Genomic DNA, 27,953 nt, shown 5'->3' with positions numbered 1-27,953 from the left:
TCCAAGGCCCCTCCAAGCCTTGGAAGAAGGGACACGATTTGCTCAGGGGGATCAGTGCTTGAATCCCTCTCTGGAGCATTTTGGATCTGGGGCTGGGTGGAATCCCAGATCCCATTCTGCTCAGGGGGATCAGTGTTTGAGTCCCTCTCTGGTGCATTTTGGATCCCAGATCCCATTCTGCTCAGGGGGATCACTGTTTGAGTCCTTCTCTGAAGCATTTTGGATCTCTGATCTTTGCCACTACAAACCTTCACTCTGTTCCATGTCTTCTCCTCATCCTGGGACTTGCTGATCTTACCTGGCCAGAAGCCCTTTGAATTTCAGGATTTCATTCAAACTTCCATGTTGGAATTCCACTTCACCCAAGGCAACACCTCCAGCTTTCCTTCCCCGTGCCACGCCCTCTAAACCATATCCAAGCTTCTCATCTCCACACCTGGGACTCCTCTCTCCTACTTTATCTTCCCATCTCCAAACCTTTCCACAGGGAATGTGGGATTCTCTTGGCTCTGCCCAGCAGAGCCAGCAGGGATTGGACCTGGATCCAGAAGGTGCCCGTGGTGAGGTTTTTGTGCAGCTCTGTGGAAGCTCTGGGAGCTCCAGCTCATCCTGAATTTCTCCCAGGGGTGTCTGCTCGGCCTCAGGCGCCCGTGGGAGTCCAGAAATCCCAAATCCCAAATTCCTTACCAGTAACCGGTGTCCCTGCCCATGGGTAGCCACAAACACCTTGTCTCCCATCTGCTTCTCCTCTCTCCTCAGAGTCCTTCCAGGTCTGAGCCCTGTGATTGAGAGGTAGAATTGTTAGAAAAGTCCATTTGGGCTACACTTCCCACAGAGCCTCGGTTACTGGTAAGTGACCTTTCTTTTAGTTCCAGATTGTTCTTAAAGAGCTGAGAGAGCCTCCCTTCTTGTTCCTGAAAGGGCTGAGAGAATCCCCTTTCTGTCCCAAAAAGGGCTGAGAGAATCCCCTCTTTCTGTCCCAAAAAAGGCTGAGAGAATCCCCTCTTTCTGTTCCTAAAAGGGCTGAGAGAATCCCCCCTTTCTGTCCCAAAAAGAACTGAGAGAACCCCTCTTCCTGTTCCTTAAAGAACCAAGAGAAACCTCCTTTTCTGTCCTAAAAGAATTGAGAGAATCCCCCCTTTCTGTCTGTGCTTCTGGGGTCCCAACTTGTCACTCCCACAGAAGCCAGAAAAGCTCCTCAGACCTCACCACAAACAAATTCTGACCAGAACAAATTCTGTTCCCTGTGTCCTTTCCTCCTCCCAGTCAGGAATTGGGATTTACTCAGGGTGTTTGCACGGCTGTTGTTACAGCTGAAGAATTTTTTTCCTGCACTACACAATTTAAACTGCTTTTTATTTAAAATCTTTAAAATGCACAATTTGCTTGGCTGGAGATATTCCAAGCCCAGCAATGATTTTGGGTGCTCCCTGTCTTGGAGCTCAAATTTGAGGTTTTTCCTTTCAAAGACTCTTTCAAATCAGGCCTTGTTTGATGTTTAAAAGTTGTATCCAGGGGTCTGGGCAGAGCAAATGAAAAATGCAGAGTTCTGGGCTTTGGTTGAGTATGGAACTGGAAAGTCAGCACGGAATGGTCTTGTCCCACACGAGTTCCAAGGGATTGGAATTGGTGGCCAGTTCTGCTTCTCCTTTTGATTCCCAACTCCATATTCCCTGGAGCATCCCAGTGCCCCCAGAGACAACTTTGGGTCTGGTGCTGGTTTTGTATTCCAGCTGCTGCATCCTGAGGTGCCCAGAAATGTGGGAATCACTTCCATGGGATGCAGGGTCTGAGTCTGGCACTGAAGGGCTTTTCCTCCTGATTTTTCCCAAATCTCATTTAGGATTTGGGTTTGCCGATGCTCCTTTGGTTGCTCCTGTTCTTCCCAGCTCCTTCAGCTCCCAAAAGCTGGGAGAGACTCAGGCCATGTGCTGGGAAAGGGCAGGGTTAGGTGGGATATGGGGAAGGAATTCTTGGATGTGAGGGTGGGGAGCCCCTGGAATTCCCAGATTTGCTGTGGCTGCTGCCCTGGATCCCTGGAAGTGCCCAAGGCCAGGCTGGAGCAGCCTGGGATGGTGGAAGGTGTCCATGGAGCACTGGGATGGGATGGGATGGATTTAAGGTCTCTCCCAACCCAAAGCATCCTGGATTCCATAATTCTATAAAAACACCCTGTTCAGAAGGAGTTATGGGAAAAACATCAATGAAGATTCCACAAATATCCTGCCATCCATTCCCATTCCCACTCCCAGATCCCTTTTAGGAAATTCTGTTTAAATGTCTCATTAAAATGCTGATTTTTTTTTCCCCTGCTCCATTTAATTTTGCCATTTAGGTTCACTATGAATATTTATATCATTTTAATCTTCAGTCTGACATTCCGACAAAAATGAATTTTCCATCATCTTGGAATATTTCTGTTCCAAACTTCCAGTGTCCAATAAAGGGAGCTCAGTGAGTGACACTGAACCTCCCTGGGACCAAGATTTTTTCTGTATTCTGTCTTATACATGTAATTTTATTACACTATAACCAAAGGAAATATCAGCCTCTCCTCAGGACCAAAGGATGTCAGCAGTTCTACTTTCCAAACATTAATCAGATATTGGAATATTAATCAGATATTCTAATAATAATTACAACAAGAATAATAATAGGAACAATAATAATAATAGGAATATAGACCAAATATTGCATTTTATTAAATTTGATTTTTAAAAGCAGTGAAATTTTAGCTGTTTCAGTACGATAAACCTGCTGCATGCAAATCTTTAAATAAATTATTGTGGAAATTAAGGATTCACCTTGTCCCAATAATTCTCCTTTACAGGCTGAAGAATTTGCCCTTCACTTTCACCAAACTCAAGGAGCTGGCAGCCCTGTGGCTTTCTGACAACCAGGTAATGCCTTTCAATATTCCCATTTTCCTTAGGAAAGGGGCTGTCAAGAGCCCTGTCACTCAAGACAAGATTTAGAAGAATTTTGGAAGGCTTTGCTCCCAGCCCAGCTGTAGATTTCCATATCCAGCCACAAATCCTGGGTGTCATTTTTCACCATGGAAAAATCACCTTTGCAGGATTTATTTCACCAGGATCAGCTTCTGCCTCCTTACCAAAGTAGTAAATAAAGGGCAAAAGTAGCACGGGAGTATTTTTGAAGTAGAAATTCAAGATGTTCTTTCCCAAATTCGTTATTATCTTGCTCCCACCCTTTCCTCCATCTGCTCCTCTGTCCTTGGCTTCCTCTTCCCTTTTCCCACCCCTTCTCCCATCCCTGCATATTTTAAACTCCCCTGCACTCAGGGAGAATTCAGACAAGTCAAAGATGCACGAGGACTCTGGGTCTTGCTTTGGAGAAAACTCATTTCTGTGCCTGTGAAACCTGAGGGGGCCTTTCTTTGTTCCAGGACTCTGGTTTACAGCAGATATTCTTTGGGATTCTATTTTAAACCAAATTATGCAACAGGAACCCTGAGAAATGCAACGGTTCCAGCAGCAGCTGAGCCCTAAAATAAGTCTGAAATGCACATTTAGTTTTAGAGCCAAGCCAAAAATGTGAAAGATGAAAGTGGGGGGGGGTTAATAGAAAATTATGATTAAAATTTAATGTGTTAAATGAGGGTTCTTGGGGTTTTTTCCCCCCTCTGATTTCCATTTTAAAAGTTAACATTGCCTGGCTGTGCAGTCCAGGCACAGAACACCCCCAGCCCTTTAAATACAGAACATTTCCCAGCATTTTGACTTTCCTGTGGCATAGCGTGGATTGATTTCCATTCTCTGGGCTGTGACGGTCACTCCTGGATCAGAGTGACTTTGGGTGGAGCAAAGCAATGATAAAACATCCCCAGCTGAAGTCAAACACTGGGGGAATTCTCCGGGAATGCTCCATGGGAGTTCTGCTGTGCCAGGTGAACTGACAACCCCCAGGAATTTACTCCTCATCATTAATTAACTCTTCGTTAGGCCCGGCTCCAAATACATCCCAAGGGGTGTTGAACTGTGCAGTGCCAGGTCTGTTCCCTGATCCTTTTCCCTTGGAGCACCCAGGCAGGATTCCCGGTGTTCCGTTCTGCCGGGAATTGCGGGAAAAGGGAGAGGAGGCTCCGCGCTGCTCCCGGTGCAGGCGGAATTTGTTCTCCTCCAGAACCGCAGCCAGCCTTGAGCTCCTGGGCAGGGGAAGGCAGATCCAGCTCCCAGGAATTAATGGATGTGTTCCCATTCCCTGCAGTCCAAGGCTCTGATCCCGCTGCAGACGGAGGCGCATCCCGAGACCAAGCAGCGAGTGCTCACCAACTACATGTTCCCCCAGCAGCCCCGCAGCGACGAAGGTAAAACCCCGGCAGCTCCTTCTTTGGGGAGGGCAGGGAATTCCAGAGGGAGAGGAAGGTCCAGCCGTGGCTCCACTGACATTCCAAGGCCACGGGGACATCCCTGGTTTGGCCCACACGGATGGATCCTGGTGTGCTCGGGCTGACATTTCCCGATTGACGTTTTCAGATTGACGTCCTCTGATGGAAACGTTCAGATTGACACTTCCTGATTCACATTTTCAGATTGACATTCCCTGATTTACATTTTCAGATTGACACTTCCTATTTACACTTTGGGGATGGCATTTGCTGGTTTACGCTTCCACACTGACGTTTTCTGGACCCCTTTTATTTCCAGAGAGGATTTGCAGGGGCAGTCAGAGCCCAGCTCTGGGTGTGCACACACCAGGAATTGTCGGCTCCAGACAGGAGCTGGGAATGTCCAGCCTCGTGGGGTGGGGGCTCAGGGCTCCCAAACTTGGCTGGATTGAGGCTCTGCTCTCCACAAAGCTCCATTAAATCCAAATTTTCACACTCCCCCTCTGCCCCAAACCCTGGTGGTGCTTCCCACCACTCTCATCCCAGCTTTCTTTATAACTCTGGGATGGTTTCTCAGTTCCCATTGTCCCCCTCCCATTTTCCAGCAATCACCCAAGCGACCAATTAGGGAAAGTCTGTTTGGATCATTCCCATCTCCCTCTGCAATTCCCTGCAGATTTCCAGTCAGACAGCGACAGCTTTAACCCCACTCTATGGGAGGAGCAGAGGCAGCAGAGAATGACTGTGGCCTTTGAATTCGAGGACAAGAAGGAAGAGGAGGAAAATCCAGGGAAAGTCAAGGTAAGTACTGCTGGATTTATTCTGGGATTCACTCAGTATGGACAGGGGTCTCAAACTGAGCTGGGTTTGTATTTTAATGTCAGATTCCTGCTCTGTGCCAAAGGGAATTGGGACAGAATTACTGTCCCACCACTGCTTTTTTAGGAATATTTGAATCCCATAGGGGATCCCATATTCCTCTCAAAGCAGAAGACAACGAGCCTCGTGGAATGTGCAGTGGAGAGGGCATCACTTGTAAAAAATGAAGTTCAAAGCAAGAATTTCCTCCCCCAGTTTAGTGAAATTAATGCCACTGCAGAGTTCTCCATTGATGCCTCAATCAGCTGCATTGTCAGGAGGATATTTTCAAACCTGTCAGCCTTTACATGGCATGGAAATGTCTCTTTCTTGAATAATATAAGGGAATTATCCCACACTTCAACCCTGCCAATTTCTAACTGTGGTAGAGCACCCAAGGTAAAATGTGGGGTCTGAGAAAAAATCATCTGGGGAGATTTAAATCAGATTTTACTTCTAAAATTAACAGTTCTCTTGTCAATAGCAATTTAACATTCCATTGAAAACTTGGTGGAAATTCTTGATTTTTCTTTCCAATATTTTTCCCAGTTGGGAATTTCTCTCCAGCTCCTGTGCCCAGAGATAATGGACTCTTCTGCTTTAGTGAAACAGAAAATGAAGCCAAAAGCAGCTTTCAGCTCACAATAAATAGATTAAAGTGGAATTTTACCCTGGATGAATTGCAGGTTTCAATGGGCCGTGCATGGAAAACAGCATCTGGGAAAGTTTTCTGTTGTTCCACAACTTGTATCAGAATTTTCCCTGGGGGTGACATGGCTGGAGGTTTCAACATGAACATTTTTAGCAGTTTCACCAGAGCTTTAAGGGATACATTTAAATAAATTTAAATTCCCAGCAAGCAGTAACCACCAACACTGCAACATTTTATAACAGCAGAAGAAGATTTCACTTTTTATCTCTCATCACACTGAACTTTCAGACAGACAGATGCTAAAATAAATTTGATAATTGGGATTGTTCGACAGCTTTTTTCTATCAAGGATTTTGACCTTTGAAAATTCTCTCTTTGGGGGTCAGGCTGCTTTTGATGGAGTGGGACTGGCAAGGAATGCAGATTTCCTCTGGGATGGAAAGTGTGGATCACTGAGGGAAAGGTCTGCATCCCAGAGCTGTCCCCACCAGAGCTGCAGGAGTTTGGCTGTTTGATATTAATGCTCCCAGGGAGGTGAAACTCCTCCTGAAATCCCTGTTTGGGAATGTCTGTCTCATCCCAGCCTCCAGATCCTTCTCCCTGCCTGGAGTTCCCAAGGATTTGCCCTCAAACCAAGGCCTGAGCTCTGGGAGACACCAAGGGCCTCATTAGGCCACCCCTAAAAACCATTTCATTCAACTGTAATTGAAGCAGAGCTTCAGTGCTGCTTTCCAGACTTGATTTATCTTTTTCTGTTGGAATTCTTTATTAAAAGTGACATCCCACTCATAGATTTTAACATTTTCTGTTCTGCTCCGTGATGTTTATTCTCTCCTGGCTCGGGTCTGGATGCCAGCACTTGATGCAGTTTTATTTACCAAATCAATCATGCTTTTGCCTCTGAAATATTCCTATGGACAGACCATTTTCAGCTGAATCCAAAACTGCATTTTTCCTGCTCGTTGGGAATTTAAATCCAGCAGCTCTGGCAGGTGCTGTTAAAATCAGCTCCTTTGTCAGCTCACCTGCACCATGAGGTAAAAGCTGCTGTGCGGCAAATTCCAGATCCTCTCTCACCAGGAGAAATTTGAAGTTTCCCAGCCTCGTCATGCTGACACGCTCTGGGAACGCTGGGAAGTTCAGATGTGGGGTTTTCCAGGAATTCTGGGGGTCTGTCAGTCACTCCAAGCTCAGCCAGGCCCTGGGGACTCTCTGGAGAGCTCTGGCTGTGTTTTCCCGTGCCAGAAAAGAGCCGCAGACACCCGGCTGTGTGTGAACACGATCCATCTCCAGGAGCAAATGGCTCCCAGAGGATCAGCTCCTGCTCTCAGCTGCCATCCATAATTCAGATTAATTGAGAACGTGGAGCTCGGCTGAATTAATTCAGCGTTTACAGCGGGATTGTTTGGGAAAGCGCGACAGAATGTGTCAGCAAAAGGGCAGAGTTACCAAAACCCTCCCAGGGTGAGAGATGGCCTTGCAGGGAACCATTCCCACCCCTTATTTTATGTCACTGGGATTGCATTTGATGCTGGCAAAGAGGGAATGAGCAAATTTCAGTCCTGAACTCCTCAAACTCCCCAGGCAGATCGAGCAAACCACGAGGGAAGTGCCCTCGGCCCAGCACCGTAACCAGGCCCTGCCTTCATTCTGTATTTCTGCTTCCATTGCGAATTTTAACTCACCCTTCTGTGACTGTTCAGGTTGAGATAAACCTCAAGCGTTACCCCACTCCATACCCCGAGGATTTAAAGAACATGGTGAAATCTGTGCAAAACCTGGTGAGCAAACCCAGCCTGGGAGTGCGGCCCGAGAACTCGGCCCCGGCTGCCAACAGTGACCCCACGGGGAAGGACAAGTACGAGCACAAGTGGCCCCTGACCCCCAAGGAGATCTCAGTGGAGGTACTGTAAAGGACCCTTGCTCCTCTCCACAATTCCAGACTCTTTGGGGTTTTTTTTAGGGTTTTGAACCCCCCAAAGGATGTTTTGATCCCCTCAGGCCCACGAGTTCCTCAAGTTCCGTATTGAGCTGCTGGGTTGCAGTCGGGCTTGGACTGAGTTGCTGAGTTTTGTCCAGTTTTAGACTGAGTTGCTGTTTTTCCCAATGCTGCTGAATTTTTGGGTTGAAATCTCCCTAGATGTGAATTTAGCTGTGGATTTATGGCAGCACTCTGCTCCATTTCAGTGACGGGAGGTTGGCAGGAGGAGGGCGCAGGCACCACTTCCATCCCATCCCATCGGATCTGTCCAAGACCACTGGGTTCTGCCCTTGGGATTGCTGTCAGCAATCCAATTAACCCTGCCCAGAGTTAATGAAGGCAGCAGGAGAGCTCTTTCCACACCAGGGAGCAGCCCTGGATAGTGGCTCCATCCCGGAGCTGCAGAATCCGGCTCTTCCTGGAGTGTTTTCCAAGCACAGGGACAAACTCCACCCCAGGATAAATCCCCAAAAGGTAAATTCCTAAATCCTGCAGTCCTGCTGGGGCTTGGTCTCACCTGCCCCACCAAACCTGTGTGCAGGCACCATGCAGAACCAAGGGAAATCCTTTCCCATGGGAGTTTAAAAGCTTGGAGAGGTCTGCGGGAATTGGAGAATTCCTGAAAATCTTTACAAAGCTTTAATGCTGAAAAGAAATAAATGAGGAAAAAAAGATTTTCCTTCTTTTTCACTCCTTTGCTATATGAACATTGTGATAAACTCCTGGAAATGCCCCCTCTGTGGGCAGGAATTGCTCTCCCTCAGTTTTCCATGTCTTTGGCACAAATATTCCACATTCAGCTCTGGCTGCTCCCTCACTGCCGTGTTTTATTTGCAGTTAAACGTTTTCATTCCTTAAAAAACAACCCCCCAAAGTTTTCTCTTCAAGTTGGCTTCAGAAAGCTTCAACTCTAGGCACGATTTCAATTAGGACTAAAATATTGAAGTTAAATATTTAATTTCAAGTAGAATAGTTGTGTTAAATCACTCATGTTTTCATCTAAATCTGAAATCTTCAATTCCACCATTTTTCCCATTTACTCATTAAATTCTCACTGTGTAAATCTGGTCCTTGAACCAGCTGGTGACTTGGGCCACGAGTCTTGACATTCTGCTCTTGTTGCTGAATATATAGAATTTATTCTGTATTACCCATCGTTTGAACTTGAATATTCTCAACAGCTTTCTGTGGCTTTTTAATTATCCCCACGTGTTTCCATCTGGAATTTGATCCATGTGGCCTGGCAGAGGTTTTAGGTGTTTGCTCTCGTGGCTGTGGCCAGTGATGTGGCCTCTAGAAATCAGCAGTTTGTTACTTTTTGTTAAAATAATGTTGAATTTTTTAATGAAAACACGAACATCCCAGCGAGCTGAGCCCCAGCAGGGTCCTGGGAGCTGGCAGAGCCAGGAAATGCATGCCCAGGGAACAGAGGGAATAGCAGGGACACCGTGACCAGAGTGGGTGTGGAATGTTCCCTGGGTGTGTGTGGAGACACGGGAATGTCACAAAACCCCCAAGGTGGCTCCTGCAGTGCCACTGAATAACCAGAGACTGCAGTTTCCTCCCTCATTCTCTCCCAAAGCAGAGCTGGGAGCTCCCCCTGCTCCCCCCTGTGCCAGCCAAGGTGAGATTTCATCTCTGTCACAGTGGTGGAGATGGGGGAACTTCTCAGATTTTCATTTCCCTGGGACTGAGTCAAGGCTGGTACCACAACTATTCCAGCAGCTGAAGAAAAGAAAAGGGATGTTCTTGTCCTTCCCAGACACCAGGAGGGGTTTTTAGCTCTGATCAGGGTGGTGCAGACACATTTCCCTCTCCTTGGCTTCCTGCACGAGGATAAAACACACGGGAAGTGTAGGCAAAGTGTGAATGGTTTTGTGAACAATATTGGCCTGATTTCAGTTGTAACCCATTAAATCATACATAATTAAACTCCATTTGCTTTGCAGATAATTAGCAGACAGACTCAAGCCTCGAGTTAAAGTGCACTTTGAAATTGCAGGTGTGTTGTGATGTAGCTAAAGGCTGAAGGCAGTTTCTGATCCCAGGTAATTGAATTTCAGGTGCAGTGCTCACTTTTCATCCTCAGATAAACTGGTTTCTGATCTCTTTTGGCTTTCCCTGCAATTAATTTGCACGTGTTTCTTCAGAAACTGTTTCTAAATAATGAAAGGGAGCATCTGGAATGAGGAACTGAATGAGGAGCTGCATTTCAAATCCACTGTACCACCCTTCACCTCCATTCACAATAAGCAAACAATGTCTTGATTAATCATCAATTAAAACAAACCTCTTCATCATTCCGATTCTTTTTTGAAAGATGTGAGTTCTGGCCGAAGAGGAGCCTGGAATTATTTAGGGAGTTGTGCTGCCTTTCCATGAGAAACAATGAGGAATATCAAAATCAGCAAGTCAGGTCTTTGTGGTTCCTGTTCTTGATGTGTTTGCATTGAGAATATCCCAAATTTCCTCTGCCTCATCCCTTCCCAGAGCCCTGGGCTGCTCCAAGCAGATTCCAGGAGCCTGGTCATTCCAAACATTCTGTCCCTCCAGATTATAATTTAATGTTCTTGTGTTCTCAGCCTGAGCATGTGCTGGTATTTCTCTTGCCAGTTGTTTTTATGGTTTGTACCAGGCATTTTCTCCTCACCACAGTTCTCTCCTCTCTTCCTGCACCCTTCTCCTGTTAATCCTGAGGAATAAATCCTGAAGAGTAATCTCCAGGCACCAACTCAACATAATTCCATTTATCTCTTCCCTTTCTCCTCGCAATTTTCTTCCTATTAGTGACCTTTTTGTTCTTCAGCTTGTAAGGAAAAGGTCTTCTTAAAGAGAGTGGAATTAAATGGAGAGTGGTTTGGGGGTTTTTACAGCACATTTCACATATTCATGGCAGATTCACAAATGCCAGAGTGGTTCTTTCAAAAGTGCATTGGTTTTTTGAAGGAATGGCTGGGCTGGGGGATGAAAAGGAAAGGAAAATACTACAAAATAGGGAATTTCATGCACCCCAAGTTCACAGTCTTGTGAAAAATGGAACTGCTGGGTCTTCATCTCTTCCAGCAAGGTGGGGGACAGTTTAAGCTTGAAACTCCTGGAAGTTTCATGGCACAATATTGGGATTCCAGGTCCAAGACAAAGACACCAAAGAACCCCCCAAGACCCCCTTGCCTGAGAGCAGCCCGAAATCCCCTCTGGAAGCCCCGGGCAGGGAGGACAAGGCCCAAAGCTCAGAGGTACAGCCAGGCCTGGGCTGCTCAGGTGGAGAACGTCACGCTCTGCACTGCCCTGCACTGCTCTGCCCACAGCCGTGGGGTCCCACCAGTTTGTCCCACTGCACTGGGAAAGGGCTCTGGGGGTCACTGGGCACCTGTGGAGCACCGGGGAAATCCTCTGCATGGGGAAGGGAAGGCTGGGCTGGATCACTCCGTGTGGGAATCACCGTGGAACTGCCTGAAACACGAGCCCCGAGGGCGCTGATTAAACTGAGGATGCCTCTTCTGGGAAGGTCCTGCCTCCAGTAGAACATCAAATACAGAGGGTTTGAAATAGCTCTGGTGTAAACAGAATTAAATTCTCCACGGATAAATCACATGGCAAATGCTTCTGCAAATCTCTGTCACTACAAAAAGTAGTTAATGGCAGTTAACCTCTGAAAGTTTCCTCCCTGTAAGTGAAAACAAGAAAATTTTTAAAACATGGTGGCATTATACATTCTGGCAATGCGGATTTGGTTTGGGTACTCCAGTTTAAATTTCAGTTTAAATGATCAGTTTCTCTGATTATTAAATCTCTCCCTATTGCCTTCCCTCTCCAAACTCACTGGAGAGCATTTTCAATGTGTCAGGGTGCAGAGAGCCTCCTGTGTCACCTGTCCCTGTCTCCCCAGGACACTCCTCTCCTCATCCTGGAGCTTTCTGCAGGGATCAGAAAGGCCCCACAGTTCCCATTGGTGCCTCCATTCCCTCCCTAGGGGCCTAAATGTCCTAATTTGAAATTTCTCTTTCTAAGAATGAGTCCCCCTTTCCTCCCCCAGTTTAACTGGGGTTATTTTCACTCCTGTTGCAGGGCCCGTGTGAAGGCCAGGTGTGCTGAACTCTCAGGCAGAAGTTTATTAAAACCAACTCATTTCAATTTAGCCACAAACTCCTTAGAGACAAAGCCATTTTAATTAGGTACAGCTCCAGGGACAGCTGAATCTCTGGAAGGACTCACCAAAAATAACTGAGCGAGGAATCCTCCCTCCTGAAATACCAATTGTTTACACTCAATTTGTGTCTATTTGTTTCTGCTGGCAGCATTTTTGGTGACCTTGACTTCATCAAAAATGTTTACACGGCCTTGATGTATCTTGCAAGTTCCATCTGGTTTGTCCACGTTGCCAGAACGATCACATCACCCTCATTTTGAGGAGGATTTGTGTAGGACTAATTAGAACTTTCTGCTGACAAATTAGAACATTCTGCACAGCCCGTCCGGTGGGTTTGGGGTGTTTGAATGATCACGAGGGCTGTGAACTGTTTGTGTGCTGCAGCTTGAAGCGTTCCTGTGCTCACTCTGCCTTGTTGTGTCCCTCAGGATGCCTTTGGACATCCTGGCAGTGAGATGAGGATAGGGGAGCTCCGTCCTTCCATCCCCGAGACGCCGCTCTACCCCCCGAAACTCATCCTGCTGGGTAAAGACAAGAAAGGTACTGATGGATTTACAGCCTTTGAGATGAAACCGTGTGGTGGGGATGTTCCACCCCTGCTTGTAAACCATAGCCCGCGGACATTTGTGCGCGCGTCCATCCGATCCAATAACGCTTTTAACTTTCAAATGTGTTTTTCTGGTGTTTCGTTCCCGAGTGCCGCCCCCTGAAAGCGTTTGCTGTGTTTTGTTTCAGAGTCGACAGATGAGTCTGAAGCAGATAAGATCCATTGTCTGAATAACAGCGTTTCCTCAGGCACTTACTCAGACTATTCCCCTTCCCAGGCTTCCTCAGGGTCCTCCAACGCGCACGTAAAAATGGGCTCCCTGCAGACCACGGCTAAAGAAGCAGTGAATAACTCTTTGTGGGGGAACAGGTGTGACATCTTTCCTGACGCAGCTTCTGCTTCCCTTTTGTCCTGTCTGGGCCCTCAGAGCCACCCTGTTAGGGCACTGGGGGTTAAAAAATAATCCACGTTTTTGTCCCATGTTGGCAGAGCTGGCCACCCTCCGTATTCCATAATCCCACAGCTGCTGGTTCAGCTCTGTGCCATCTCCAGGCATTCCAGCTCCTGGAGCTGGTGCCGTTGGTGTCCCATTATTGCTGTCCCAGCTCCCTCTGCCCTGGACCTCCAAAAAGGTTCTTGGGAAGCCATAACCTGCTCTGGAAATGTTCCAGGACCGGCCTGTCCTGTCAGTGCCTGCCCCAAATCCCCTCAGGCTGTTCCGTCCGCGGCTCTGCCCCGTTAAAGAGCTGGATGAGAACAGGCAAAAACCGCCTCCAGCGTCTCTGGTTAAAAAGTGGGGGGGAACCTTCTGTTGCACTCATCCATTATCTTTACAGCAGGAAAATCTGTTCAGCGGGATTTCTGGGAACACAGCAAGGAGCCAGCCAGGCCTTTGAGTGACTTCTTGGCTTCTCCGTGTGTGTCCTGCCGGAGTCTGTGCTCCAGGGCAGAAACCTGCTGCCACCATTCCCGTGCCAGTGGCACGACATCCGTGGAGTTCCCAACAGCTTGAGAGTAGCTCAGTTGGTGCTAAAAACACCGAGGGGGCAGGTTTGGTTCCTGGGCTCAGTGATCCTTGTGGGGCCCTTCCAAGTGGGAATATTCCATGTTCAGAATCCCTGTGGTCTCCCGGTGCGATCCGGAAGCCAGAGCGTAGATGGGAGAAGGCCGGATTGCTTTCCAAGGACGATGAGTGCTGGCGTGCCGGGACAGAGGACATTTTATCTTGTTCCCTTCTCTTGTCTTTGCAGGCTGGCCCAGTCGTTCCCACAGCCCCTGGAGACCAAGCCATTGCTGAGCCAGCGGGAAGCGGCTCCGGCCGGGAACGTCCCGGCGCGCCCGGAGCGGCGCCCGCTGAGCGACGCCTTCGCCGACAGCTGGAACGACGGCTCCCACTACGACAACACGGGGTTCGTGGCCGAGGAGAGCGCGGCAGAGAACGCCAGCACCAACCCCCTGCTGAGCACCAAATCCAGGAGCTCCTCTGCGCACGGGCGCCGGCCGCTGATCCGGCAGGACAGGATTGTGGGGATCCCCCTGGAGCTGGAGCAGCCCGCGCTCAGAAACACACACGACTCTGAAGTGCCTCCTCCCAATCCTTGGCAAAATTGGACCAGAACCCCCAGTCCTTTTGAAGACAGGACAGCTTTTCCTTCCAAACTGGAAAGCACCCCCAACACCAGCCCTTTGCCCGAGCGGAAAGATCACGTCAAGGAGTCTCCCGAAATGACGAGCACTTTCACTCCAGGAATTCCGTGGGAATATCACGACTCCAACGCTAACAGGAGCCTCACAAACGTCTTTTCCCACATGCACTGTCGCCCGGACCCTTCCAAAAACGTCATCTCCATCAGCAAGAGCACGGAGCGGCTCTCCCCGATGATGAGGGATTTAAAAACGAACAAGTTTAAGAAGTCACAGAGCATCGACGAGATCGACATCGGTGCGTACAAGGTCTACAACATCCCCCTGGAAAACTATGCATCCGGGAACGACACCGTGGGCCCCCACGAGAGGGTGGACAAGCTGCTGGGCCCGGAGCACGGCGTGCTGAGCATGTCCCGCAGCCAGTCCGTGCCCATGCTGGACGACGAGCTGCTGACCTACGGCAGCGTCAAGGTGCAGCCGCAGCACAAGGCGTCGGTCACCAAGAAAGTCTATCAGTTCGACCAAAGCTTCAACCCCCAGGGCGCCGTGGAGCTGCCGGCCGACAAGCGGCTCCTGCCGCCCTTCCAGCTCAACGCCGAGTACCTGCCCCAGCCGGCCAAGAGCCTGCCCCAGGAGCTGGTGAGCCCGCGGGGCTACCGTGGCTATGCACCCGTGGAGCCCATGTTCTCCTTCTCGCAGCCCTCGGTCGGCGAGGAGCCGCCGGCCGCCCCCTTCCCTGGCCCGGCCGCGCGGCCCGGCTTCCTGCGCAGGGCGGATTCGCTGGTCAGCTCGGCGGAGATGTCGGTGTTCCGCAGGGTGGGCGAGCCCCAGGAGCTGCCCCCGGCGGACAGGTACGGCCGGGCCCCGTTCCGCGGCGCCCCGGAGCGCCAGGGCAGCATGGCCGTGCCCGAGGCCCAGTTCCTCAAGCGCAACGGGCGCTACGAAGACGAGCACCCTTCCTACCAGGAGGTGAAAGCCCAGACTGGGAGCTTCCCAGTTAAAAACCTCACGCAAAGGAGGCCCCTGTCAGCACGAAGCTACAGCACAGAGAGCTACGGCACGGCCCAAACGCGGCCGGTCTCAGCGAGGCCCACCATGGCAGCTCTGCTGGAAAAGATTCCGTCAGACTATAACTTGGGTAACTATGGCGACAAGCCTTCCGATAGCAGTGATATAAAGCCGAGGCCTCCCCCTGGGAAGGGAAATGAGAGCTGTGCTAAAATGCCCGCTGACTGGAGACAACAGCTACTTAGACATATAGAAGCTAGAAGGTTAGACAGGGTATGTTTGGCATTTCTCTGCAATTAATGCCTTTAGTTGTGTGTTTCGCTCTGTCAAACGATTTGCACGTGCAGTGGTGACCACCAGAATTCCCAGGGATGAAATTCCCACCGTGGTGTCGGAGGGACCGGCCCGCCGAGGGCCCTGGGGGTGCTCAGCTGGAGTGAGGGATCCCAGAAAATCCAGAGGCTCCTCACTGGCGGTGCCCCTCGGGACGGTCACCGGGGTGGTGGCTCCGGCTCCTGGGTCAATCCAGAGGCTTCACGCTGGTGACATTCCTTGGGGCAGTCACTGGGGTGGTGATTCTGAAACCTGGGTAAATCCAGAGGCTCTGCTGGGACAGAGACTCTGGACCCCGGGTAAATCCAGAGGCTCTGCCCCAGTGCCCGTCACGGGGGTCGTGACTCCTGCAGCTCTGCCCAAAATCAGGAAGAGCCCTGAGGTTCTCTCCCCCTCATGGAAGCGCTGCTGGAGCCACCAGGTCAGTAACGACCGAGAGCTTGGAGAGGCACTGGGCGTGCCTTGGCAGTAAAAAGGAATAAAGGAAAAAGAGAATAAGTAATAAAATGTATTTTAGCTCTGGTGTCACTGTTAGTGCAGGGGGTTTAAAAGTGTCTATAACTGAGAAATATCCCTGGGTATCCACTGCCACTGTTCTAACGGGAATGTGATCGTTACTCCTTCTAGCTGTAGGAAGTTATGCTGATTTGCCTTCTATCCAAAGGGTACTTTAGTGCATGATTCAGTCATTACCTATTTAATGACCTAATCCATGAATCCGATTTACTCCGTGATCTGAAGTGGTTGTGACGAATTCCTGTGGTGAAATGCATAAGAAGTCATTGCCAAATGTGTCCATATACTGCTTTTTGCTAGAGCCTCCTGAGTTCGGTGTTAATACCCTCCTTACCTTCCAGTTGCTCGGATGTGATGACATTAAATTATCCTTAAAGATCGAATGGGGAAACTTTAAAAAGGGGCTCCAAGGCTGAAGTGTTTTCCTCCCTCAGCTCTTCTCCTTGTGCTGTGTAAACCCACTGGAAACTGCCTCCTACCCAGGGAAACTAGTGCCCCCCGAGCAGGGCCCTTCCTGGTGGAAATAAACCCTTGCCAGATGTTGTTGCTTTAAGGAATTACCTTCACACTTAGCTCACAACGCGCACAAAGGGTGCTTTAACCCCGGAAAGCCGCTGCCGGTGGTTGTCCCTAATCCCTGCGAGGTGCTTCCTGCTGGGTGCAGAGCTCCAAGGAGCTGGGCTGGGCTGCCTGCTGGAGACCCTGCTGCTGGGAGCAGCTGGGAGCAGCCCCTGTCCCTGGGGTGGGCACGGGACCCGTGTCCCTGCCCTGCCCAGCTGCTCCCACGCAGGCTGGTCCGCGCTTTTCAGGGAGCGGGACTTGCCCGGGGGCTGCTCCTCCACGCCAGGCCCACCTCTGCCTACACAGCCCACCCCGAATTTGGCCGTTTTTGCAAAAGCAAGACCTGTAGGATGCGAACTCCAGATCCCACCACCCCTCATGTGCTGTCAGCGTGGAAGTCCTTCCTCTCTGGTGCCCATTTTCTGTACGAGGAGCAATGTACTCGCTTTGTGTGACCAGTGCATGCCTGGAGGAGCTATTGATACTCGGTACTGTTTGTTGGCTTAAACTAAAACTCTGTGAACTTAACCATGTATGTGTGAGACTTAATTCTGAGCATGTGTGTTCATATGTGTCCCGTGGTTGTTTCCTCTACTCAGAGCGCTGCTTACAAACACCACACAGTTAGCCTTGGCATGCTGCACTCTGGAGGGGTTTCAGCCATGCATGCCGGCCGAAGCATGACTTTAAACTTGCAGCCTAAATCTAAATTTGAAAACCAAATGCTTCAAGAGCTACCTCTACCGAAAGTAAGTATGGGCTAGCCAGCATTCCCGGCATTCCCGGTTAATTAACGATCCTTGCTTCCTCCTGGTTTAGCTTCTGCCTCTTCCTCGCGCTTTTTCGGTGCCCGGTCCACAAAGCAAGGCTGGCAGGGACGCGGCTCTGGCCTTGCTTTTTGGATTCCGGAGCTCCCTGGCTGTCACTCCTGCTTTCCTGCTCTCCTCACACACTCCCGGGCTGTCATTTGCTCACTGGGGAACGTGGTTTGCTCTGGGGCTGTTTGATCCTAGAAAAACGGGTGTGGAAATGTTGAACGGGCTCCAGGAGATGGGGATTTTCATATTTGAGCATTAATTGGGTGTGCTGTAACACCTGATGGGTTTTGAACACGTTACCACGCCCAAACCCATTCAAAACTTTGAGGAACACCTAAAAAAGAGAACTTTTTCCTCATTTATTTACTGTTTATCTTATATTTATCATCAATATATTGCTGACTGGTACAGACGTACAAAACTACGTATTCCCAAGGAATATTTGGAGGGAGAGGGACCCAGGACAAGGCAGAGAGGGCCATTCCTGCAGGATTCTCAGTGTCAGCGAGGGATGCTGAGACCTTTCTGATGGCTCAGCCTCTCCTTGCCCTGGCACAGGAGCTGAGGGGACAAATCAGCAGCAGCTCTGTCGGTAATTACAGGGCAGCAGAGCCGGAATCCCGGCGTTCCAATGGGATCATCCGTGCTGGGAATCACCAGGCTGGCCCCTGGCAGCCACCCAGGCCAGAGCAGCCTGGCCAGCAATTCCCAAAGGAGGCTTCCAAGGGTTCAGAGCTCAGCTCCGAGGATTTGAGGAGAGCAGGATAATTTAGCAGCAGCAGGAGCTGGCCCAGAGCTCGGCCCTGCTCCTCCTGCCGACCCCAGGCGTGTCCCGGCCGGAATTCCAGGCAATCCAGGGCAGGATGGCAGCGCACAGGGAGCAGTGCCAGGCCTTTCCCACTGTCCCTCCATCCTCTGTCACCTCCATGCCGTGTCCCCCCAGGTCCTGCTCTGGGGCTGTGCTGCTCTGTCGTGGGGCGGGAGGCTCCCAGGGGATCCCGCCTGGATGTGTGTGCTGGGCAGGGACACCCCAGTGTTGTCTTTGCTTCCCAGGAACTTGTTTGTCTGCTCAGGTGCTTGTCACGAGTCCCTGGAAAAATCCATTGGGAATCAACCCCAAAGAATGGTGCTGGTTGCCTCCACACGCTAGGAATGAGGTGTTTTATGGCACTTCCAGGATTTTTAGGCTGTAGATGAATATGGGTATTAATGATGGATGTCTGAGGAAATTCGGGAATCTGCTCTGTGGAATATTTCGGGGCGTGGTCTGATGTGGATTATTCTGCTTTTCTATTTCACCAGCATTCCATTGCTCCATATCCATAGAAACTGTGATGCTGAGTTTTGCATCGAGGGGTCGTTCTCTGGCTGTACTGTTTGGGAAAATGATTGTTGGGAAAGATTACTGCAGGGGGAAATGACTGTTGGAAAAATACTGTGTATATTTAGTGTTGTTTAATTTTATTGCTTCACACCTTCCACAGAATTTGCATTTCCTAAAGAATCCAGGCCACAGCAGTTTAATCCTTGCCTCTCCTCCTCCCTCCTTCCCGTGGCCTGGATTCGAGAGAGTAATGAGTGAGCTCTGGCTGTCAGGAAATCAACTTGAACAATGAATTACATTGAAAACCTTCATGGCATCAATCTACTCCCTGTAGAAAATGTGGGAAGTGCTGCTTTTCCTCTTTTCCCCAGATTTCATGGAAGTGGAGCAGCCTCTCCCAGCTCAGGAAATGGCCAATATTGCAAGGGGATGAATTCCTTTTGCTGCAGCAAACGCAATCCCAGGATTTCCCTGTTTCTGGAGGAAGCTGAGAGAGCTCTCTGCATTTTCCCTTTTCCCTCTGGAGTGCCAATTCAGCCCTCTCCAGAGGGATCCTGCCCGTTTCTGGCTCCCAGTGAAAAGTTTTTAAAGTTCATCATTTGGTGCAACCCATTCCCAGAACTCCCAGAGTGGGAATTCCCATTGGGAATAACAGTGAGGAGGGGAGCAGAGGTTCCTTTTGGAATGGGAAGGGCACCCAGAGGGATCCATAAATTGATCCCTTGGGATGTGAGCAGATTCCCAGGACAGCTCTGCAGGGAATGGCTCATTTTCCCCTTTAAATGGGGTTAAAGAAAGCTCTGCAAGGAGATCCTGGGCTTTAAACAGGGGAAATGTTTTTCTAGTGGTTTTTAATAGAAGGAAAATCACAAATTACATGATTTTTCTAGAAGATTTCTTGAATGATGAAAGAATTCTGATGGAAGTTTCCTTTCATTTTAAATAATCAGAGTTGGAGTTTTTTAACTTCACCTCAGAGACGTAATTTAAATCATAATTTCCTTTTATTTATTTTTCAACTTCTGTTAAAAATTAGTTTTTAATGGAAAAATTCCCAGCTTTCACATCTCAAAGCAAATTTGATTAATTCTTCATCCATCTAGAGAAGTGTATCCTGATTTTTATTTTTTTTTTTTTTAGTCTAAGCTAGAGAAGGAATTCCTGGAATGGCAGAGGGGAAGGATGGATATTTTTTATTCCTTTGCAGATCCCCATTAACCAATAAGCACTACACTGTGCCAGGTGCTGTCAGAGGCAGGACAAGGCTGGGATTTTGGGAAGTTCGACACCCAAAAGGTGTTAGGAAAACTCCCAGTGATGATCGAGAAATAGACAGACCAATAATGGAAACTCAGGATTGGGCAGGAAAAGTCCAAACCCTGTCCAAAGTCCTGAAAACAGGAATGAAACCACCAGGGGGGAATGTGACAAGGAAGAGACACGGAACAGGAGAGAAAAGGGAATTATGAACATTGAGGAAACGCTCTCTGTGTGTTGTGGCCATTCATGTTGAGGCAAACATTGAATTCCGGGTTAATATTGTACCAAAAAATGTCCCTGGCACAAACCAGGAGGTTCTGGGAGCTGCACACGGAGCCAGCACAGCCTTGGCACTGCCAGCAGGGGATGTTTGCTGCAGAAAACACAAACAGCTCATTTTTCCTGGTGGCAAATCCTTCCTAGAAAAGTTCCTGCCGCTGGAATGAGCAGCGAGAAAGTCCCGACTCCGGGAATTAACGCCAGGCCGTTTAAATATCACAATTTGCCAAAATTAGTTTCTCCGAAAGTAACGAGTCCCCATCCAATGAATTTTCTCTTCTCTCTCATCATTCATTATTCTCGTGATTTCTGTCCCAAACCTCTCGAGCTCTCCTGCTTGCAGAGAGTCCCAGAGCCCGTCGTGCCGGCGGAGCGCCGGGCGTCGTGGCCGTGGCGCGTGGCCGCGTTGTTGTGACGTGAGCGTGCGAGGCTTTGTGCCGGTCACTAAAGGCTGCCCTGCATTTGTGAACAGACCCCGTCGCAGCAGAGCAGCCTCCTGGACAACGGGCAGGACGAGGTGGCCGTGGGCAGCCCCTGGACCCCGTACCCGCTGGGCCGGCGGGACGTGCCCCCCGACACCGTCACCAAGAAGGTAAGGACAGCTTGGGGCAGCCTGGGGGTGCTGCCAGGATTAAAGCAAGAGTTCTGTGAGTTGAGGGCGCTGGTTTTGATGCCTTGAGAGGCTCCTGGAGCAGAGGCTGGGCAGGGTTAAAGGAATAAAGCAGGGATTTATTAAAAGCCCTTCCAAGGAGCACCTTGGGCAGTGCAAGAGCCCGGCCGTGGCTCCACCCGAGCTGGGCTCTGAGTCACGAGTTTCACACTTCGATAAGTTCTGCTCCATGAATTAATTGTCCAATTCCAGCTCCAGTGATGCAGTCCTCACATCAATTCCCTGCTGGTTGTACCCTTTGGGCCTGGAGCTGCAATTTTGTCTCCCTAAGCTGTGAGGAGAACTTGCTGGGGCTTTCTGTGAAGTTCAGAGTTAGGGCAGGGCAGAAGGGGGAAATATGAAAGCTAAAAAAACTTCAGGCATCGTTTTCATGGTGCCCCTTTGCGTGCTCTGGCTCTGCTGTGGGCAGTGGGCACAGAGAACTGGGCTGGGTCTCCTGTCCTGGTCCTGCAGCATCATCCTGAGGTTTCATCCCTGTTTGTTGTTCAGTCCATAAAGAGCAGGAGTGGTGGGATGGCTCCAGGCCAGCCCTGCACAGGCACAGCCCTTTTGCTGATAAACTCCCTGGGAAAGGGTCTCATTTCTGGTGGATCTGTGGTGGTGGATACAGAATTCCAGTGCCAGAGCTCCTGGCTGCCCATGGGCTCAGCAGCTGCTGGGCTGGGTTGGGCTGGGCTGGGCTGAGCTGGGCTGGGCTGGGCTGAGCTGGGCTGGGCTGAGCCGGGCTGGGCCGGTCTGAGCCGGGCTGGGCTGGGCCGGGCTGGGCTGGGCTGGGCCGAGCTGGGCTGGGCTGAGCTGGGCTGGGCTGGGCTGGGCTGGGCTGGGCTGGGCTGGGCTGCTCTGACCACAAAGCTGGAGAGTGGAGAATCCTCACTCACGCCCTGTGTTGGAGCTGCAGGGATGAGCCGGGATAATCCCAGGGATCGCTGTCGGGAGATCCATGCCTGGAGTGCCAGGAGGGCACAGCGGTTCCTGCTGTGTGTGGGGATCCCACGGAGCTCCCCCCTGCTCCAAGCTTTTATCCAGGGCCGCTGCAGAAGGAGCAGCCCTTGGCTCCCCGAGATCCCTGGGCCAGGGGAGGTGAAACAAAAGCCGTCGGTGCCAGAGATGCCTCCAGGCACAGCAGCAGGGGAGGCTGATGGTGTGGGATGGAGTTGGCCCTGACAGCCGAGCTGTTTGTCCTCTGAGGAATCGGGATGAGCGGTGTGGGGACGCTGCTCTTGCCAGCTGTGAGGGCTGTGCTGGGCAGGGGGGCTTTGCTGGCCGCTCCTGACGGATGTGCCCACAGGCAGGTAGCCACATCCAGACGCTGATGGGATCGCAGAGCCTGCAGCACCGGAGCCGGGAGCAGCAGTACGAGGGCAGCATGAACAAGGTCACCATCCAGCAGTACCAGCCGCCCCTGCCCATCCAGATCCCGTCATCCCAGAGCTCCCGGGCCCCCCAGCCCCAGCGGTGCCTCATCCAGACCAAGGGCCAGCGCAGCACGGACGCCTACCAGGAGCAGGTGAGCCACAGGAACAACAACATTCCTGTCCACGGGAACCTTGGGCAGGACTGGGACAGCTGAGCCGGGCAGCCCAGGGGAGCTGGGACTGGGGTGGCTCTGGTTGGACTGGAGGAGCTCTGGTTGGATTGGGAAAGCTCTGGTTGGTCTGGAGGAGCTCTGGCTGGGCTGGAGGAGCTCTGGTTGGACTGGAGGAGCTCTGGCTGGACTGGAGGAGCTCTGGCTGGACTGGGAGAGCTCTGGCTGGACTGGGAGAGCTCTGGCTGGACTGGGAGAGCTCTGGCTGGACTGGGAGAGCTCTGGCTGGGCTGGAGGAGCTCTGGCTGGGCTGGAGGAGCTCTGGCTGGGCTGGAGGAGCTCTGGCTGGACTGGGAGAGCTCTGGTTGGACTGGAGGAGCTCTGGCTGGGCTGGAGGAGCTCTGGCTGGGCTGGAGGAGCTCTGGCTGGACTGGGCACAGGCTGGATCTGTCCCTTTCCCAGCACCAGCCACCAATACCCATTTTCTCCCCGACTGACCCAGTGACACCGTTTGGAATTGAGGTCCCTGAGCAGAGCCGGCATTCCCGGCTCAGCCTGAATTAATTTTCAGCTTCTGCCCTTTCCCCAGTGACCCAGCCCAGTGCCAGCAGGGCAGGGCTTTGGTGGGACTCTGCTCTGCTCAGAGCTGCCCAGCTCAGCCCAGCTGCTGCCCCCGTGCCCCAGCCTGGCACAGGCACTGGGGAGTTTCCTCATTCCCTGCTCCTGCCCCCACTGGATTTGTCCTTCAGGACTCTGCAGGGTTGTGTGAGGCTCCTGAGGAGCAGAATGAGGTGCAGAGCCATCCCTAAACCTTCCTCCTGTGGGGAGTGTCACTGGAGCCCTGGAAGCAGCTCCTGTCCCACGTCCCTGATGTTCAGAACCTGCTGGGGGAGGCCATGAAGCTCTCTGAGCTCATTTTTATTTTATATCCAACTCCCCAAGGCTCTTTGGAGCCACCCTGAGTGACAGAGGAGGCTCAGCACGGATTCCTGTGACAGGAGGGTTTGGTGCTCAGTGCAGGCTGTCAGATCCCAGCACTGCTCCAGAGATCCCAGAGTTTTATCCTTGGCTTCATCCCAGGGGTGCTGCACGCCTGGTTCCTCCTGGGAAAACAAAATTGCACCACACAAAGCCTCCCTAATGGGTTTATCCCAACGTTTAAGTGGAAAAACCTGGCCAGGGTGAACTTCTCTTTCACAAATCTAAAGGGTTTTTTCCTCCTTGAAAAAAAAACATTAAAATCCATGCAAAAAATAATCTGTGAGCCACAGGGAATGTTGTGGCATCGCTGCAGTGTGGGGAAATGCTGCCAGTTTCCAGCAATATTCCAGAGGTTTTTCCCATTTTGTGGCGTGCAGGGGCTCAGCTCATCCAGGGAAATGGGATGGGAGGGAAGGAGGTGCCGTGGCTGGGGCAGGATTCCGTGCTGACATCACCCCTGTTTTTCCTACCTAGTTTTGTGTGAGGATAGAGAAGAATCCTGGCCTTGGGTTTAGTATCAGTGGTGGAATAAGTGGACAAGGAAATCCATTCAAACCTTCTGATAAGGTGAGTTTGAAATTCCTCTCTCCCTGCTCCCTGTTAGAGAGGTCCCAGAGTGGAGGCAGGGAATATGAGGGGGATGTTTGTGCCCCTCTTGGCATAATTGAAAGAGTTTTATCCCCATACTTGGCTTTGGTTTTTTGTTGTTGGTTTGGTTTTTTTTTCAGCAGTGTTGTTTGCTTTTTTTCCCAGTTAAAGAAGATGAGGGAATCCAGCCTCAATCCCATGAGTGTCTGGCCCATATTCCCTGGATAAGATAATTTCTTGGGCTGTTTTCTGGAGAATTGTCTCTCTTGCTTTTTAAGAGTCATCTTACACCCCAATCCAACTTTTACTAAATTAATTAGAGGGAACCCTAAAGTACAGTATCATTCCTGAAGGCTGAAATTCCAGGGTTTGTAGCTGCTGTGTCAAATAAAACCAGCCTGGAAACCCCTGGATCCTTCCAGACCCCAGGGCAGCAGTTGTCTCCTGAACTGGGAGTTAAAACTGACACCTGGTGATGGTCAGGGACACTCAAATTCATTTTGAGAACTGCACACTCCAGATAAATCTGTTTGCAATAGGAGGAGGCCTCGAAAACTCCAGCATGTGGTGAGGCCCAGCTCCCAGGGCTGTAGGACTGGGAATTCACACCTGTGCATTTGTGTTTGGTGCCCTGGAAATGACTGGAGTTTGTTGGAAAAGGAGGCCTTGGACACATTCCTGGAGTTGATGTTCTTGGATAATACTGGATTCATGCTGCAGGGACAGGGAGAACTTCCATAAATATGGAGAATGGTGAAATTCAAGCTGTGTTTCCTAGAGGAAGCAAAGATTGCTGTCCAGAGATTATGATACACATTATTCTAATAATTAACACTTGCTCCATTTTAATTAGCCTCCTGATAACCTGTCACTCATGCCCTGTTCACTCTGGACTTTCTTTGTGATGTGGGGTTTTAGTTTTAAATGAGCCACAATTATTGATAAGTGCTGAAGGTCCCAGAGAGCTGCTCCACCCCCAGACTGGTGTCTGGTAGCAAACAGAATAAATCAGTTTGGTGTTCACCCATCTCCAGGGTATCCAGAGCCCCCAGTTAGGGAACCCTGTGTGTTTTGGGATGTAGTTCTTGGAGAAAGCATCCTAACCTGTGTTACTTCTGACTTATAGGGTATCTTTGTTACTAGGGTTCAGCCTGACGGCCCTGCCTCCAGCCTGCTCCAGCCCGGAGACAAAATCCTCCAGGTAGGGATGCCTTGGGATTCCTGGGCTCAGGGCTCAGCCTAAAAATACCCTGGGTGCTGTTTGCAGCAGGACCCACCTGCCACTTGTGTTTTGGGGACTTCAAAACTGATTTACAGCTCCTGCCCAAAGCACTTCTTGCCCTGGTGGCCACGGGCACCTGCTTTGAACCAAAGCTCGTGGGCAGTGCCCAGGGCAGGGCTTGTCCCCTGGGCTGGGGCACCTCCGGCCCTGGGGCCACTTTGGGGCACCCTCAAACCTAAGCCAGAGGGGCTGGAGCGAGCCCAGGGGAACAGGGCTGGGAAGAGGCTGGAGAATCCCTGAGGGAGCTGGGAAGGGGCTGGAGAATCCCTGAGGGAGCTGGGAAAGCTCAGCCTGGAGCAAAGGAGGCTCAGGGGGAATTTCTGGCTCTGCACAAGTCCCTGGCAGGAGGGGACAGCCGGGGGGATTTGGGATCTGCTCCAGGAGGAGAGGGAACGGCCCCAGGCTGGGCCAGGGGAGGCTCAGGGTGGAGGCATTTTTCCCTCAAAGGGAGCTCAGACCCTGTGGATTCTTTGGGAATCACATTTCTCCTGCTTTTCCCACCGAGGTGTGACAGTCCCAGTCATTCCCAGAGGACTCTGCTCAGCCCTGGCCATTCCCCCTTGGTGCCCCTCAGCTCCTCATTCCAGATTCTCCTCTCTGGGCTCTGTCCCTGTCTGTTTTCCAGGCTGGCAGTGCCACCAGTCCCTGCTGGAGGATCCATCTCCCACCCCAGCCTTGTCCTCACACTCTGCCCCTTGATCTCCCTCTGGATCCTCCAAATCCTTGAGATCCCTCCCAGCCCACAGTGCAGAATTCCAACATTCCGTGCACGCCCTGTTTTGGCACAGTTGTCGGTGTATTTGGAATTTTCCCTGCCTGGAATTTGAATTCCTCTTTCCCAGAGGAAAGATGTTTTATTGTATTAAGGCTTTAAGCGGGTCCTGCTCAGACCCCAGAGCCACAGCATGATTTCAGTGGGAATAAAATCATTCCTTGGAGCACCCAAGCCATCCCACAGAGGACAAGAGAAATGTGTGCTCATGAGAAATCCTCATATGTTCATTATTTATTTTAGCCTTGCTTTTAATTGCCAAATATCCCTTTTTTTCCCCAAAAAACAATCCACTAAAGCCTCTTCCCTTGTGTTTTCCCTGCTGCAGGCCAATGGACACAGCTTTGTACACCTGGAACACGAGAAGGCTGTGCTCCTACTGAAGAGTTTCCAGAACACAGTAGACTTAGTTATCCAACGTGAGCTTACTGTCTAAATATTTTTTTATAAATAGTAAATATGTCTAGCCAGATCTAATGCTCAAACAGATTTATACATAGGAAACCAATTTTTTGCCAATTGCTGGACCAATGGCAAACAGTAGTGCCAAATGTATAATACTCTATGTTAGTACCAATCATCGGGAGAAAATATAAGAATTAACTCTATAAATATATTGTTCATGTGGCTCCGTATTAGTTTTACTTGTCAGCCTCTGGCTGTGCATTGGTGCGTTTTTTTAACCAAGTTCCTTCTTAAAAGTCAATTTCATATGATTTCAAAACACAGAAGCACATACAAATCCTTTAGGAATTCTGCTGTCCATCAGAAACACTGCCTCAAAGTTGTATATGCCTTTATAAAATGAAATATATTAACCTGTACTTCCCATGAAATATTTCTATCATGTCGCATACGAAAGTATAGAGAAGAAAATATTTTCATAAACACCTCAAAGAAAGTATATATTAAATTAAATTTAATAATGTTCATTTATTTTCAATGCAAAGATATTCTATGCCTTATGAAAATACCTGTACATATGCCGTGTGTATAGCTGGCTCCGTAGGGATCAGGAACAATTCACTATACAGGGTGAGAGACTTCTCCAATTGTAACTCTGGGACCTCGGGACAAGGAACCCACGTGGGAATGGGATAACTCCCTCTGGAATGGGATAACTCCCTCTGGAATGGGATAACTCCCTCTGGAATGGGTGAACTCCCTCTGGAATGGGATAACTCCCTCTGGAATGGGATAACTCCCTCTGGAATGGGTTAGCTCCCTCTGGAATGGGATAACTCCCTCTGGAATGGGATAACTCCCTCTGGAATGGGTGAACTCCCTCTGGAATGGGTGAACTCCCTCTGGAATGGGATAACTCCCTCTGGAATGGGATAACTCCCTCTGGAATGGGATAACTCCCTCTGGAATGGGATAACTCCCTCTGGAATGGGATTACTCCCTCTGGAATGGGTTAGCTCCCTCTGGAATGGGATAACTCCCTCTGGAATGGGTGAACTCCCTCTGGAATGGGATAACTCCCTCTGGAATGGGTGAACTCCCTCTGGAATGGGATAACTCCCTCTGGAATGGGTGAACTCCCTCTGGAATGGGTTAGCTCCCTCTGGAATGGGTGAACTCCCTCTGGAATGGGTTAATTCCCTCTGGAATGGGTTAGCTCCCTCTGGAATGGGTTAGCTCCCTCTGGAATGGGTTAGCTCCCTCTGGAATGGGTTAGCTCCCTCTGGAATGGGATAACTCCCTGTGGAATAGGTGAGCTCCCTTGGGAATGGGTCAGGTTGGACGGGGCTTGGAGCAACCTGGGCTCGTGGAAGCTGTCCCTGCCCACGGCAGGGCTAAGCAAGGTGAGCTTCAAGGTCCCTCCCAGCCCAACCCATTCCATGGTTCTA

General features: G+C 50.3%; 1 protein-coding gene across 7 annotated transcripts in view; it reads left to right on the top strand.

The window, feature by feature from the left end:
• LRRC7 (leucine rich repeat containing 7) overlaps positions 1–27,183 on the top strand; it is a 98,329-nt gene extending 71,146 nt beyond the window's left edge. For 3 of the 7 annotated variants that reach the window (XM_088060424.1, XM_088060422.1, XM_088060423.1), the window contains exons 13-24: positions 2,831–2,900; positions 4,228–4,327; positions 5,025–5,149; positions 7,562–7,762; positions 12,418–12,529; positions 12,725–12,905; positions 13,787–15,464; positions 20,755–20,874; positions 22,241–22,459; positions 23,933–24,025; positions 25,173–25,247; positions 26,429–27,183. In XM_088060424.1, the coding sequence (XP_087916550.1) occupies positions 2,831–2,900; positions 4,228–4,327; positions 5,025–5,149; positions 7,562–7,762; positions 12,418–12,529; positions 12,725–12,905; positions 13,787–15,464; positions 20,755–20,874; positions 22,241–22,459; positions 23,933–24,025; positions 25,173–25,247; positions 26,429–26,536 (3,082 nt within the window). In that variant the 3' untranslated portion in view covers positions 26,537–27,183. Of the gene's footprint in view, positions 1–2,830; positions 2,901–4,227; positions 4,328–5,024; positions 5,150–7,561; positions 7,763–10,967; positions 11,076–12,417; positions 12,530–12,724; positions 12,906–13,786; positions 15,465–17,200; positions 17,351–20,754; positions 20,875–22,240; positions 22,460–23,932; positions 24,026–25,172; positions 25,248–26,428 lie in introns of those variants that run through there. The other 4 variants (XM_088060428.1, XM_088060427.1, XM_088060425.1 and 1 more) reach the window with 4 other exon arrangements.
• Positions 27,184–27,953: the final 770 nt, after the last annotated feature.

The sequence above is a fragment of the Pseudopodoces humilis genome, chromosome 10 (assembly GCF_049639895.1).
Source record: "Pseudopodoces humilis isolate 2021_Gansu_Grassland_sample_001 chromosome 10, ASM4963989v1, whole genome shotgun sequence".
Taxonomy (NCBI): domain Eukaryota; kingdom Metazoa; phylum Chordata; class Aves; order Passeriformes; family Paridae; genus Pseudopodoces; species Pseudopodoces humilis.
Note: the sequence above shows the minus strand (reverse complement) of the source record. Positions and strands in the feature narration are given on the sequence as shown.